This window comes from Aquarana catesbeiana, linkage group LG11 (genome assembly GCF_042186555.1).
Source record: "Aquarana catesbeiana isolate 2022-GZ linkage group LG11, ASM4218655v1, whole genome shotgun sequence".
Lineage (NCBI taxonomy): Eukaryota > Metazoa > Chordata > Amphibia > Anura > Ranidae > Aquarana > Aquarana catesbeiana.
In genome coordinates this window covers 89255992-89271695 of record NC_133334.1, presented here as the reverse complement: position 1 = coordinate 89271695, position 15704 = coordinate 89255992, and the positions used below count along the sequence as shown (strand labels likewise).

The 15704-nt window shown below is 44.8% G+C and overlaps 1 protein-coding gene across 1 annotated transcript in view; it reads right to left on the bottom strand.

The window, feature by feature from the left end:
* LOC141112182 (cathepsin D-like) overlaps positions 1-15319 on the bottom strand; it is a 47282-nt gene extending 31963 nt beyond the window's left edge. The window contains exons 1-3 of the mRNA XM_073604723.1: positions 15128-15319; positions 3012-3162; positions 259-382 (exon numbers count right to left, since the gene is read on the bottom strand). Of these exons, the coding sequence (XP_073460824.1) occupies positions 259-382; positions 3012-3162; positions 15128-15195 (343 nt within the window). The 5' untranslated portion in view covers positions 15196-15319. The remainder of the gene's footprint in view (positions 1-258; positions 383-3011; positions 3163-15127) is intronic.
* Between the last annotated feature and the right edge of the window lie 385 nt (positions 15320-15704).

The window sequence follows — 15704 nt, the reverse complement described above, 5'->3', positions numbered from 1 at the left end:
CAAATCGGATCCATGGAGATCCACTTGCAGCTTACAGGACATAAAAGATCTGCAACTGATGGCTTGATACCACAGCATAGCTTTAGAGGTCTAGTGGTGTCCATGTCTTGATGGGACAGGACTGATTTGGTGGCAAAAGACGGACCAATTCAAACTAAGGTGTGTGGCCATAAAAGTTATGGCTGATCGGTGTATACATCATATATTATAATATTAACAAACAAGTATATTAGACAAAGTCACTGTGAAGTTACTTACAACAGGCGACATCAAAAAAGGAACAGTGGATGGAAGGCACCCAGAGATTAGAGGAGCCGGTGTCAAATACCACCAGGAAGGTCTGTGGAGGGCTGCCAATACCAATTTCACCATAATACTGGGCCTATTAGAGCAGAAAGTTCATCCAATATTAGACAACTTTTTACTAGTGGATAAGAGAAAATAGGATTCATTTGATTCTAAGGAACCTAAAAACACACAAGTTATAAATGAAAAACAATCATGAGACTGTTCTGTGTTTGATTAAGAAAAAAAAAACTGAATTAGCCCCCCATTTACACCTGAGCGTTTTACTGTTTGTTTCCCTACACCTGACTACACAGAATCCCATTCCTTCCAATGATCCCCGTTTGCCTGAATAAAGAAAAATAAAATAAAAACAAAAAGCATTCAGGTGTTTTTGATCCCACAGTTTTCAATATGAATGCCTATAAAACATGCAATAGGCCTGCATAAAAAACACTTCCAAAACCAGGGCTTTTTTTCAGCGGGAATGCGGGGGAGCGCAGTTCCGGCACCTCCAGCACTGAATGTATGTAATAGTGTGGGGTGTGCTGGATGGGTCTATTGTCACTGGTGGGGGATCTGATTTTGTGTGAGGGTCTATTGTTGCTGATGGGGAATCTATTGTTGCTGGGGGGTCTTATGTTACTGGAAGGGATCTACTGTTGAGGGAGAGGTCTATTTTTACTGGCTGCTGGAGGATCTATTGATGCTGGCTGCTGGGAGATCTGTTGTTGCTGCTGGGGGGGGGGGGGCCTAATGTTACTTAGCTGTATATTTTGTTACTGGGTGTGATATTTTGTTGTGGGTAGTTAACTGTTGCTGCTGGGATTCTATTGTTGCTGACTGCAGGGGATCCATTTTACTTCTTTTCTTTTTATCATCAACATGTTCCATACAAATGATTTAGCACCACAAAACGATACTTGATTCTGTATTCTCTAAAAGGGGCAGTACTGGTAGGTGGGTAGGGGGTGGAATCAAAGGACGGTGGTCAGAGGTGGGTAGGGGACAGAGACAAGGGGAGTTCCTGCACCTATTCTCCCAGAAAAAAAGCCCTGTCCAAAACAAACCCTTTTCAAACTCACCAGGAATACGTTCTGCTCAGGTTTGGATGTGGGCTTAGTTATGTGGTTAAGGGATAAAGAATTATTTTCTGGACTGAAAAATGCAGCTGATCTAACAGCTTGCTATACATGAGACTTATTTTAGACCTGACCTATTATTACTGTCACATGTCCTGTAGATTCCTGAATTGCAAGGTGAAATTTTAACAGGTAAATCATTTCATTGATCATGTGACAGTCAGCTGTGTAATAAAACAATATACAGATTACACAACACTCTAAAAGTAAGATACATACTAGATAAACAGATTACAGAACAGTATATTAGAAGGATGGGTGTATACCTGAGAAAACTACAGATCAATCAATATACAGCAAGGCCCCTTTCAGATGGGTGTTCTTATCAGGTCCACCTATCAGTTTTTCAGGTGGTCCTGATCAGAAGGTTCATTCGTTTCCATGTAGCCCAGTGAAAACAGACAGTGGATTCTGTTTACTTTTAGCCACCTATAAAGCAGAGCGGGCTCTGCAGATACTGAGCAGACAAAGCTGTGTCATCCACTCAGAGATCCCCTGCTGATTGCAACAGAATCTGCCCCATGTGAAAAGGGCCCAAGTGTTTATTAGCATTCATTACTTGTCCAATAATGTTTAAACTACAACTATATTGCAGATGTGGAGACACAATACCACTAGGGGGCGATAAGAAGGATACAGAGATGTGTATACTGTAGCACAGCTTAGATCAGTAACTTGCCCAGAACAGACAGCTTTCCACAACCTTTGGTTGAGTTAAATAAATGCTAGACCAACATTTGGGTGCCTTTGGGTTTCTGCTGCGGGGGCCCTGGCAAATTCCTTACAAATTGGCCACAAACTGTATACAAGCCTGCCTTTTAATTTACAAAAAGCCACAGGCTTGCTGACAACCAATGACATTGGTTCATAAGGAGGACATCTGTGCACCCCTGTGCGGGTAAACATGGTCCTGCACAGGGCATGAATGCAATCCACCTATAAGAACAAATTCCCAAGAGACCTAAGACCAGGGGTCCACAACCTTTTTCCACTTAAGGGCCAGATTCAAAGTATGCGATTGCGCATTTACCTGCTAATAAATGAAGATAAGATACCTAACAACATGTCATGCTTTAAAAGTGCCGTCAAACTACGATACTTAAAAATCTCCATAGGCAACTCTTTAAAAAGGTCTACAGGTTACCCAGTTTAGAGTTACAGAGAAGGTCTTGTGCTAGAGTTATTGCTCTCACTCTAACAATCGCGGTGATAACTCACGTGTGGCTTAAACGCTGTTTACATTTGCTGTTGCGACTTGCGTATGCATTCGTTTCTGCGCCAGCACGAAAGGATGGGGCACTTCGAGGTTTTTTTACACTGTACCTTTAAATTACATGTTTCCCTCCCGCTCCTTGGGGATAACAGGCGAGCGGCTTCTTGTGCCGCATCGGTTGTCATTCCAAGAAAGCCAACCCCCGGCTCTACAAAAAATGTTCGTGGGCCGGGTGCATGTGAATTCATCACGTGCACTGATGGGCCAGAAATTTAGCGGCGGCGGGCCAGGTGCAGTCAGCGGGCCATAGGTTGCCCACCCCTGTATTAGATGGTGTCTGGGACGTTCTCAGATAGTGGAGGCATACTTACATCCAGATAGTTGAGCAGAGTCTCTGGAGTGGGCTCCGTGCTCGTAGGAAATCCAGGGTAATATTTCTGGTTTGATCCTATGCAATCCTTTAGATCTTTTGTGGCATTAGCCATGGTGTGCCGAATTGTAGCCATTTTCTTCAGAGGAATTCTGAAAAGAGACAACAGGTGAAGGCAGAGAATGGCTGAAACATTAGTACATTAAAACAACATTCTGTAATCTCCTATTTACAGGAGATTCCTTTAATCAATAATAAAAAGGTCAGGTATAGGAGCAGATAATCTGCAGCACTTTTTGAAAAGGTCAACTAAAGAAAGAAAAAAAAAAAAAAAAAGAAAGTGCAACACTTCAAAAGAAATTTACAGTGACTTTGTAACTAATTTCATTATCATGGTCTGTTATCCCACAGTGCCCTGGAAACCCTTGTCGTGTATTTTGAGTTTATGTTTAAAACCGAAATTGCATAAGAAAAAAAAAAAAAAAAAAAAAAAACCACACACAACAATTTAAAAACTTTAAATAAAATAACAGTAACCCAAACCCATTACAGCACGGGGGTCCAACCCGTGGCCCCATAGAATTTGGTATGCGGCCCAGGAATGTCTGTAGGGATGCCGTGCAAACATAGCATCTGCAGCAGCCTGCATTGACAAGCCAAGCAAATGCACATCTGGAGGGATGCCAGGTCTGCAATAGCACCAGCAGCAGGGAATGCAGGGGCACCGGGTGAGTAAATGAGGTATGGCTGGATCTAAGGGAGTTAGTACAATTTGCACTGGCCCTAATCTCCAATGTGAATGTAGCCAATGTATGTGCCCCAATCACTATAATAACAGATCGCGGGTGGCTGCACCAATTTGCAGTTACCTGCAGAGATTGCTGTCGGGCGCAGACAAAGTACATCCAGCAGCGATCACCACAGGCAATCAATGGCTGTGCAGAGAGCAATGAATATGTCTGGCAGCCAGCAACCTTTCATTATAGTGAATAGGAGGCCAGCAGCCCCACCTACCCACTGAGAGCCGCAGGAGGAACTGCAGCTACAATTTGCACTTGCCCTAATCTCCAGTTGGAATGTAGCCTATGTATATGTGCTCCCCCCCCCCCCGCAACACACACATAGGCTACATTCAGAACAAAAAAATGGAGCTGCTCTAATACTAAAGAAATTAAAAATGGAAAATATATTGAAAATAAATAAGGAACACAATATGAATTATAAGTCCATGTGATCAGTCCATCAGACAAATGGTGAATGTGGGTAGATTTTAAATCCTAGTGACATTAGGTTTTAAATCCTATACACTGCGGCAAGAACGTGCACCTCCACCACATAGGTTGTACGCTTACCAGATGGCAAGCTTAAGGCTAATACCCAGCCAGGGACTTTATCTAGAGAGTGAATCAGATGTCAGCTTACAGACAGACCCCATCCAACCGAAATAGACCATGCAGAGGACGCAGTATTCTCATATAAACCGGGAATGGACTCCATAGTCAGTAGGCATAAACATCAGAACAGCCAGAGTGACCCAAAAAAAAAAGCGCTCTCATCCTCGGGGAGGAGCGACGTGCTGACATCATTGCGTTCTTACAATCCCGGAAGGATGGGTGGTTCACGTAAAGCCGTCTGACCTATGTATCAAATGCCTTTTATTCTACTCCTTGTGTAAGTGCATTACCATTTATTAAAGGTGCGTTTGGTTTTACACTATGGCAAGCTTTTTCTTTTTGGGTCACTCTGGATCTTCTTAAGTTTATACCCTAATGACACTGGGATTTAAAAAAAAAAAAAAAAAAAAAAAAAAAAAGTTCCTATCTGAAAAAGCGATCATCTGTATGCAATTCGGACGTGCAAAAAATCATGCATGCTCAGAAACAATTCGACTCATGCTCGGAAGCATCGAACTTCATTTTCTCAGCTCGTCATAGTGTTGTACGTCACCGCGTTTAGAGAACTTTTGTGTGACTGTGTGTATGTAAGGCAAGCTTGAGCAGAATCACGTCAAAAAAGCCATCATATCTTTTTCCGTCCAAAATCCCGATCGTGTGTACGCGGCATTAGTTTATTTTATGTGTGGCCCAAGACAATTCCTCTTCTTCCAATATGGCCCAGAAAGGTCAAAAAGGTCAGACACTCCCGCATTAAAGGTATATTAAAGTGCAACTGCATCTTTGCTGTAGTTATAATTATACTCTACACCCCATCCCCCTCCCAGTCTTATACCCACATGTCCCAAATCCACAAATTATAGCTGACTAGATCACACAGCCTCCCTTTAAGATATTTAAGGCCAAGGGTAGATGCCCTGTACTCTCAGCCATCACTTCACACTTTCAAATACAAGACTGTCTTCATGGCTAATTCTCCATTAGAATGAATGCAAGCTTATAGTGCATACATGGCCCCAGCAGGAAATATTTTAAAGGGCAGATGTGTGATTTAGTCAGCGATATCTTCCTGATTTGGGGACAGGTGAGTATTGAACTGGGGAAAGGAACTAAGTGAAACACACAAAAGGTGAGGAAAGAAAGAAATAATAGTTATTTTTTTGTTTTTTTACTTTAAGTAGTTGTAAAGGCAGTTTTTTTTCTCCCCTTCATGCATTAAGGTAAAAAAACAAAACAAAAAAAAACCCGACCACACACCTTCTGCATGCAGCTCCCCCCCCTCCAATAATTACCCGCGCTCAATTGTGATTCAGCGATGTGCACGAGAGCCGCTGCTCTCTTGGGCCTCTGCCTCATTGGCTGAAACACAGCAGCTGGAGTCATTGGCTCCTGCTGCTGTCAACCACATAGGTATCCACAAATAAATAGTGACAAGACTGTCCCAAAATTGAATAAAGGCGTACTAAAAGTACTGAACCCACGGTAAGTGGTTAGTAATGCAATAAACAAAATTGTTGCGATAATGGTGAACACCAAAATATATGATCGTGGAAACCTTCAAATAACATCCAATATATGTTGATATACACTTGTGCGAAACCACCACCCGAATGACTGGAGGCTTACCAGAAAGTTGGGACCCACAGAGCGTATGCTGTATGGGTCAAACAGGCTTAAGTTGCTCACTGGCAATGGAGGTAGGACACCAAGGGCGGACAGAAGGTGGAATCCTAGCGGTTCTTTCCCAGGGGCATCTTCTCCATATAGAAGCTTAGGCGTCCTCGGACATAACCCACATGAAATGAAGAGGGGGCCAATAGTGTAATTCCGTAAACCATACAAAGTTTTATTTAAAGAGAAACACTTACTCAAAGTAAAAAAGCGCTTGTGTTTAAAATGGCGGCACTGGAGTCCTTCCGACGCGTTTCGTCACACAGGACTTCGTCTGGGGTACTTACCCACTGCAGCCAGACTCCTTTATATAGGGACAAGGACCCCTGTAATGAGAATCCAGCTCCCTGACTCCTTGCAAATTAGCACTTCCGGGGTCCTCCAAAATGGCGGACCCGAGTGCGTTCCAAGCCTCTCTTTCGCATGGTCCAACCCCCTAGGCCTCGTGGTATGATATCGTTGTATATAGAATCATAAAGCTGTGACCTCACGTCACAGCGTCCGGAACACACCGCACAATGCAGATCGCCTTGCGCTCCACAATCGCACATGCGCGCGGCAACGTCACCACGTCGTGACGCACGCGCACAACACCGCACACCTCCTGTATAAACAACAGGCAGTTCCGAGGAGCACCACGCTTGTCCGGAACTGACGTGAGGGTTATGTCCGAGGACGCCTAAGCTTCTATATGGAGAAGATGCCCCTGGGAAAGAACCGCTAGGATTCCACCTTTTGTCCGCCCTTGGTGTCCTACCTCCATTGCCAGTGAGCAACTTAAGCCTGTTTGACCCATACAGCATACGCTCTGTGGGTCCCAACTTTCTGGTAAGCCTCCAGTCATTCGGGTGGTGGTTTCGCACAAGTGTATATCAACATATATTGGATGTTATTTGAAGGTTTCCACGATCATATATTTTGGTGTTCACCATTATCGCAACAATTTTGTTTATTGCATTACTAACCACTTACCGTGGGTTCAGTACTTTTAGTACGCCTTTATTCAATTTTGGGACAGTCTTGTCACTATTTATTTGTGGATACACATGGTGACCTTAATGGTTCATACTATGATGGACTTTTTATGTATTTAATATGGACATTCATTAACATGTAACACTAATTTTTGACTTTTTTTTTCTATTGCATGTGTCATTGCATCATTCATTCTTTATATTTTTGCATCACTTAATAGTACACTTGGTTGTATAAGATTTATAGCAAAATTTCTATTTGTTGTGTTAGCTGCTTATTTTTATTTTTATTTTGAGTAAGCGCATGGTTTATGGTTTTTTTTGCTGTCAACCACAGCCAGGGAGGAGGAAGTGGGGGAGCGGGACTGAGCCACGCTCCATGTGTTGTCCCATAGACACACACAGAGGCGGCTCGGGGGCGAGCACAGTCGAGTACACCCCCAACAACAGTAGAGGGAGAAGTTTCCCGTATCAGTGGTCACTTTAAATCAGCGCAGCTGTGTGGGGCTCCGCACACAGGGCCACATCATTCATTCACACAGCTCTGCGTGTGAATGAACTACATACAGAGTTTATCTCCCATGGTTGAGACAAAGGATCTTTCATTCTATTACTAGGGTAGGACCCACCAATTCGGGGTACTTTGTCGCAGTAAGTGGGCTTAGCACCATATGACCATATAGTGTGACCAAACCCCCATATTTTTTTGAATATGTTCAGGTGTTTTTAACTAGCCTTGCAGAATAAATGTCATTATTGTATGTGTGCGCTCTAATCTGTTTTGTACTGTTTTTGGTCTTATAGCAGCACCATCTTGAATGTAAAGCATTTTAGGGTGTGCCCCCCAAGTATGTTTTTGTATATTGAATGAACTACAAGCCCAGACATGCCTTGTGGCTGTCGGCTTGTAGTTCTTAATGAAATACCACAGCAGTTCATTGATTATTCCTGTCAGTGCATCTGCTTGCCTGTACGGGCACACAGATACATGGACAGATCTGCAGGAGACCTGCATAGCACCAGATCTAATTATATATATATACATATATACACATACACATCACTTTAATGTCAGTATTCTGTGAGCTTTCTTGCCATCTAGCTAGCTTTACAAATATTCATTAAAATACATAACAAAAAGTGTTTCCAGAGCACTCTGGGTTAATTGATCATAATAAAAAGAATTAAGTACAAAACCACTATACATTCAGTTGAAGTGTTGGACCTTTCTTTAGGCTGGGGGAACTGCAATATAATTTTAAATGGCAAACCTTGGCTTATCCCTTTTCAAGTATCCAAACATATTAGGTCTTTTATTTACTGTTTGGCAAACAATTTACAGATGCCCTTGTGATATACAAATATTTCCCAACCTGTGTAGCTACATGTAGATCCTGTTTAAGCAATTTGTTGTTCCTGTTCAGCAATTCATCTTCCCCTCCAGTCTGCTCAGTGAACAGCATTTTTGGTCAGTTTATAAAGGCAGAAAACGCACAGTATCTCATGTCATTACATGTAGAAGCACAAACAGCGAATTCTTTAATCCTGTCATGTTGTCAACAGGGAGATCAGAATGTTTGCACCCTTAGCTACAGGACTTTCAATTTTCAAACAGACATCCCAAAGTCTTGTGCCACCTTCTTTAAAGGGGTATCATCTCTTTAATGTTTTGCGATTTAAAAAAAAACAAAAAACAAAAAAAAAAAACACAAAATAAGCATTTGATTCAGCTCTTTCAACCTTGAGATCATTTAGGTGAAGGTGCCATGCACTGGAAATGTTCACACTCCTCACTCCTCCAGATTTTCAAACATTTCATTCACTTTTGTGCTGATCACCTTGATATGAATCATTAAAGTGACAGTTTTTATGAGGTGTTAAATTAGGTGTTCTTTTGCTCAGTCATAAAAACCTCTGTGACCTTACCCTTCTTTCTGACTTGCAAAAAAAAAAAAAAAAAAGGGACGGCATTCTTGTCTTTCCACCTGTAGGACAGATAGGAAATGCAGGCTATATTCCAGTCTACTGCAGGGCATACAGGCATGTTATAGAGTATGCATCACTAAATGCCAGACTGTGGTCCATATCCGGACCGGCACCATTTAGGAGTCTACCTTCCCCCTGGCCTCTGTCATTCTCAAGGCAGTGAAGAGAGTAGGAGGCAGGGGATAGCAATGAAAGGAGAGCGAGAGGCACAGCCGCACTGGATGGAGGGTGGGAGTGGGAAGTGCACGAGTTACCTTTCCAGATTAAAGTGGTTGTAAGCCCCCCCAAAAAACAAACAAACAAAAAAACAAACAAACCCTGCAAGACAAAAGGCATAATGAGCTAGTATGCATTGCATACTAGCTCATTATGAAATACTTGCCTTAGATTGAAGCTGTTGCAGCAGCCCCATACACTGCTGTGACCGGCAAGATGTCTACCAGAGTTATTTCCGGGTTAGCCGGAGCCACGATTACGTGACTCCTGCGCATGCATGCAGGAACCGCTGGTCGCAGCACGCTGCTGAAGAAACAGCACGAGTGAGGTGTTTCTTCAGTGGGCATGCGCCACTGACATCGGCACAAGCATATATGGTGAATATCTCCTAAACCGTGCAGGTTTAGGAGATATTTACAGTACCTACAGGTAAGCCTCATTAAAGGCTTACCTGTAGGTACAAGTGGTGTAACAGGGTACACAACCACTTTAACAGGTGAATGGTTGCAAGGACCACCCAATTACTAGCTTGTTAATATGAAAAGTTAACCCCCGGCAGCTTCTACTCCCACACTCAGTGTAGGGTAGGAAAGCATGGGCAAGAGGAAATGGCTGTGAGGGTCCAGGGGGCAGGGTCCAAGTGACTTGAAGGTGACAGTGGTGTGTGTGTGGGTGATGTGAAAGGGGAGCAGTGCTGTGTAGGGAGCAACAGATACTAATATGAAGGGGAAACTGATGTATAGTGAGGGACTGATGTGCAGGAGACTGAGGACACCAATGTAAGAACAGGATTGTGATATAAAATGATGGTGCTGTGATAGAAAGGATTTGCGACATTGCACAAGCATGCGATTCAGAACCTGCTGGAAATAAATAATATATGTACTAATCGGACCTCCGTGAATTTTAAATTCAATACCCCTGCTATAGAGGCTTAGTATAGGGCACTATAGTTGTCAGGCAAACTACGCTCTAAGGAATATAGGAGGAGATTTAATAAAACTGGTGCCCTCAGAATCTTGCAGAGCTTGGATTCATGGAATGAATTTACCTAAAATGTATTGCAGAATATACAGCCTCATGCTACAATTCATGCTGAAAAACTAAATTATTAATGTATCTTAAATAGATTTTTACTCCAAAAGCATTTTATTAAAATAAATTTGATAAAAAAATAATCAGATTTTTTTTTTTTTACATCATTGATTTATATCCACCCTGCCTGTAAGAGCATATGCCTGTTAACTCCTGAAAAAGCCATAGTGTGCATGGACACATTGGGGGTTATTTACGAAAGGCAAATCTACTTTGCACTACAAGTGCACGGAAACTGAACTTGGAAGTGCAGTCGCTGTAGATCTGAGGGGTAGATCAGAAATGAGGGGAAGTTCTGCTGATATTTATCATCCAATCATGTGCAAGCTAAAATGCTGTTTTTTATTTTCCTTGCATGTCCCCCTCAGATCTACAGTGACAGCACTTCTCAGTGCACCTGTAGTGCAAAGTGGATTTGCCTTTAGTAAATAACCCCCATTGGCCAACATGATTGGGAGTTTCCAAGCAGAAAAAAATGAGAGCTCAAAAGCCTGTAGGAGCTGCTTCTTTGAGCTGCAGTGTGCATGAGTCCTTACGGCCTATGGAGAAGACACACAATCACGGCATTGAGTCGAAGACAACCCCTGATCTGAGGTCTGGTGGTAGGTATTTCTAGCACAGAAAAGGTGATGGAAGCAGTTTGAGTTGTCATCATTAAAAGGCATTCTTCTTATTGGCTCTTTTTGCAGGTAGGTGGTGACAAAATTAAAGTCAGTACTGTCATTAGATAACACTTTAAACTAGCTCACAAGGGTATAAAATGTTCCCAGCATCAAAAAAGGTGTTATGCGACTCTCACTTCTAATAAAAACACACCAAGAAATGCAGCCAATACATGTGAGAATAGGAGCGGCCCTGTCATCTGTAGTAAAAAGTTTAAGATCAAAAACGAATCTGTCCAGACATGCTCAACGACTGAGCAAATAATACCAGCTTTGCTACAACATGGATAACCTGGATATACACTGGATGAATGAAGAAATACTAACATATTCCCCTATCCACACAAACGAGGTGGATGTAGGAATATACACACACACGGATATTATATTCTCATAGCAGCACCTCAGCTGTCAGAATAGGAATACACGCATCAGAGGCTGATTGAAGAAGATGATTTTCCAACATGTCCCTTCGACAGAAGTCGATCAAACGATCAACTTCAGTCAAACAGTGCCAGTTACACGCTGATTGAAATTTGTCTGGTTCCTGCTGAACGGGCCAAATTTCAGTCAATGTATGGCTTGCTTTACTTGATAATGCAGTTTAAAATGAATTGCATGCAATGCTCTGTAACCCATAGCAGCCAATACTGTTGCCTGTAGTCACTCAGTGCCACGTAAATTAAAAAAAAAAAAAAAGTGGTCGAACATCTCAGGATGTGGTAAGACTTATGGTTGAGCAACTGAACAAAAGCTGTGCAGGTTACCTGTACAGTCACTAAATATTTGACACGCTCCCTGTCTCTGATCTATACAACTCAGCAACACCGAAGAAGAAAAAAAAAAGAAAAAAAAAAAAAAAAAAAGGGTCTTCTGCTTTACTTGGTACCTTACACTTGTACACAGCACTACCATACCATGCATTGTGGTTTTAAAGACTAATTCCAGGCATTGGAATCCAGCTTGGTCCAATCTAAAGCTGGCCATACAATTTACAAGTGCCAATCAATGAATGACTGCACAGCGTTCTCCGATTGGACAAGTTGGAGGGATGGACAGTGATGTTATGTCACGGAACACCTGTGCGGGCAAAGACAGCCCTTACCACAGATAATTGCATTGGTATGTGGGTATGAATGAGGCCTAAGGCTTAAACAGACACTGACAGAGAAAAAACAATAGAAGCTTCCTCCAACATGCACCAAAGCTTTTCATACATGTGCCGTATGCAACCCTTACATCATATATACTCCATGATCGTGCATTTGCTGACCTGCACCCACTGGTTTCATAGTGATACTTGTAGAAGGCCAATCTACATTTCCTATATTACATCAGCAGCTGTAGTGTGCATGTAACTTCATTTCAGAAGTGAAGAAAGAATCTGAAGTAGGAACTGAACAGGATTGCTGCAATTCCCTGCTTCTTCCTTTAGCAGATGGTGAAATATACAGCCTCCCTACTATACTATTGTGCAATTAGAGGCAAGGTATAATAAATATATAAAAAAAACTGAAAGCAAACTCCACCTTTAAGGCTGTGTTAATGTTACATCCCATCAATATTTAGGGTGTAACACAAGACATGGTTGTGCTCCTCGATCTGACCATGGTAATCATGGATCTGCAGCCCTGATTACCGTTTTCATCAGCACAGACAATAGGACCCAGGAACAATCTGGTTTTTTTTTTACAGGATAGGAATGGAAAAAAATGACATAGTAGGAGCACTGTGCTATACAGCATGCCTTAAAGGAACAGGATCTTAGTTGGTTTTTTTTTTGGGGGAGGAGTCTGCAGGAGTCTGTGTGTTTATTTTATTAATATGCGTGCATTCAGTACATTTGTGCAAAAGGGGGACCAGGTCTTAAAAAAAAAAAAAAAAAAAAAAAATCAGCTTCATATAAACATATTTCTCAATATGTGTGTTAGTACAGAGACATGCGATCCCTTCCTGTACGATGTGATAAGATACAGCATGTCTGCATTTTATTTTATCTCACTTCACCGCACCTCCAGAGTGCATTGCAGTGTGAAAACAACTGTGTCCTGGGGGTAACCTGCGTTCATCCAGTGCAAGAAGATGCAGATCACTTTATGTAAACAGGGCTTAATGTTTTTGAGTTCATTTACTCTTGTGGTGCTCTTTAAAGAGTGATCTGTGTTCGGATTGTCCTTCAGAGAGCATTTGACAGACGGTGAGGAGGTATTGTATCACCTTCCCACCTAATGCAGCTCAATGTGGTTAGGCAACTTCAAACCGAGCATCAGAATGGGGAAGAAAGGGGATCTAAGTGACTTTGAACGTGGCATGGTTGTTGGTGCCAGACGGACTGGTCTGAGCATTTCAAAAACTGCTGATCTACCGTACTGTAATTGTGCTGTCCCCCCTCTACATTGTAAAGCGCTGCGTAAACTGTTGGCGCTATATAAATCGTGAGTCCCCCCCCCCCACCACCTACACATAGAGTCCCCCCCCCACCACCACCACCACCTACACATAGAGTCCCCCCCCCCACCACCACATAGAGTCCCCCCCCCCACCACCACCTACACAGAGTCCCCCCCCACCTACACATAGAGTCCCCCCCCCACCACCACCTACACATAGAGTCCCCCCCACCACCACCACCTACACATAGAGTCCCCCCCCCCCACCACCACATAGAGTCCCCCCCCCCCCACCACCTACACATAGAGTCCCCCCCCCCCACCACCTACACATAGAGTCCCCCCCCCCCCACCACCTACACATAGAGTCCCCCCCCCCCACCACCTACACAGAGTCCCCCCCCCACCACCACCTACACATAGAGTCCCCCCCCCCCACCACCACCTACACATAGAGTCCCCCCCCCCCACCACCACCTACACATAGAGTCCCCCCCCCCCACCTACACATAGAGTCCCCCCCCCCACCTACACATAGAGTCCCCCCCCCCCACCTACACATAGAGTCCCCCCCCCCCCCACCTACACATAGAGTCCCCCCCCCCCACCTACACATAGAGTCCCCCCCCCCCACCTACACATAGAGTCCCCGTCCCCCCACCTACACATAGAGTCCCCCCCCCCCACCTACACATAGAGTCCCCCCCCCACCTACACATAGAGTCCCCCCCCCCACCTACACATAGAGTCCCCCCCCCCACCTACACATAGAGTCCCCCCCCACCACCACCACCTACACATAGAGTCCCCCCCCACCACCACCACCTACACATAGAGTCCCCCCCCCCCACCACCACCTACACATAGAGTCCCCCCCCCCCACCACCACCTACACATAGAGTCCCCCCCCCCCACCACCACCTACACATAGAGTCCCCCCCCCCACCACCACCTACACATAGAGTCCCCCCCCCCCCCACCACCTACACATAGAGTCCCCCCCCCCCACCACCACATACACATAGAGTCCCCCCCCCCCCACCACCACATACACATAGAGTCCCCCCCCCCCACCACCACATACACATAGAGTCCCCCCCCCACCACCACCTACACATAGAGTCCCCCCCCCACCACCACATAGAGTCCCCCCCCCCACCACCACATAGAGTCCCCCCCCCCACCACCACATAGAGTCCCCCCCCCCACCACCACATAGAGTCCCCCCCCCACCACCACCTACACATAGAGTCCCCCCCCCCACCACCACATAGAGTCCCCCCCCCACCACCACCTACACATAGAGTCCCTCCCCCCACCACCACCTACACATAGAGTCCCCCCCCCCACCACCTACACATAGAGTCCCCCCCCCCCCACCTACACATAGAGTCCCCCCCCCCCCACCACCACCTACACATAGAGTCCCCCCCCCCCCCCCACCACCACCTACACATAGAGTCCCCCCCCCCCCCCACCACCACCTACACATAGAGTCCCCCCCCCCCCCCACCACCACCTACACATAGAGTCCCGTCCCCCCCACCAACACATAGAGTCCCCCCCCCCCAACCACCACCACCTACACATAGAGTTTCCCCCCACCTACACACAGTCCCCCCCACCACCTACACACAGAGTACCCCTCCTCCATACATACAGTACACCATAGCCCCACCCTCAGCTATCCATTGAGCCCCCCATACACCTATTTCTCTCTCTCTCTCACCTGACCAGCGCTGTGCCCGGATGTAGCAGTGCGCCCAGCAGTAGAGTCCATGTCAGCAGAGCCTCCATAGTAGCCCGATCTGAATATCTTCTCACACAGCAGACCGAGTACCGAGCTTCTTCCTGACAAACTCCACACAGGTCACAAGACGTCTCTTCACCACACGTGATGTGTCAGCTGACCCGCCTGTCACATGACTAGGAAAGGGCGAGAAGATAAACACAACAGTCATTGCTAACCTTTGATCGCCCCCCAGTGGTCATTACCACCATAACAAACACCGAACTCTAGTGAAAAAATAAAATGCATAAAGTTCCAGTTTTACTTTTCCAGTAATTTTTATTTACATTTTCAACAAAGGTACAAGAACAGGCACACAGACAACAAATAGTGTACATTGGTTGTATACCAGGCTACAAAACCTCGCAAAAAAGTGAAATGACCATTTTTTTCTATTTTTATTGAAGTGTTCTTTCCCCTTAGGCCCCTTTTCACACGGGGCGGGCACAGGCAGTGGAATCGCCCACTCAGCATCTCTCCGCTGATCCTCGCTGAGCAGGCGGGTGATAGGTCCGTG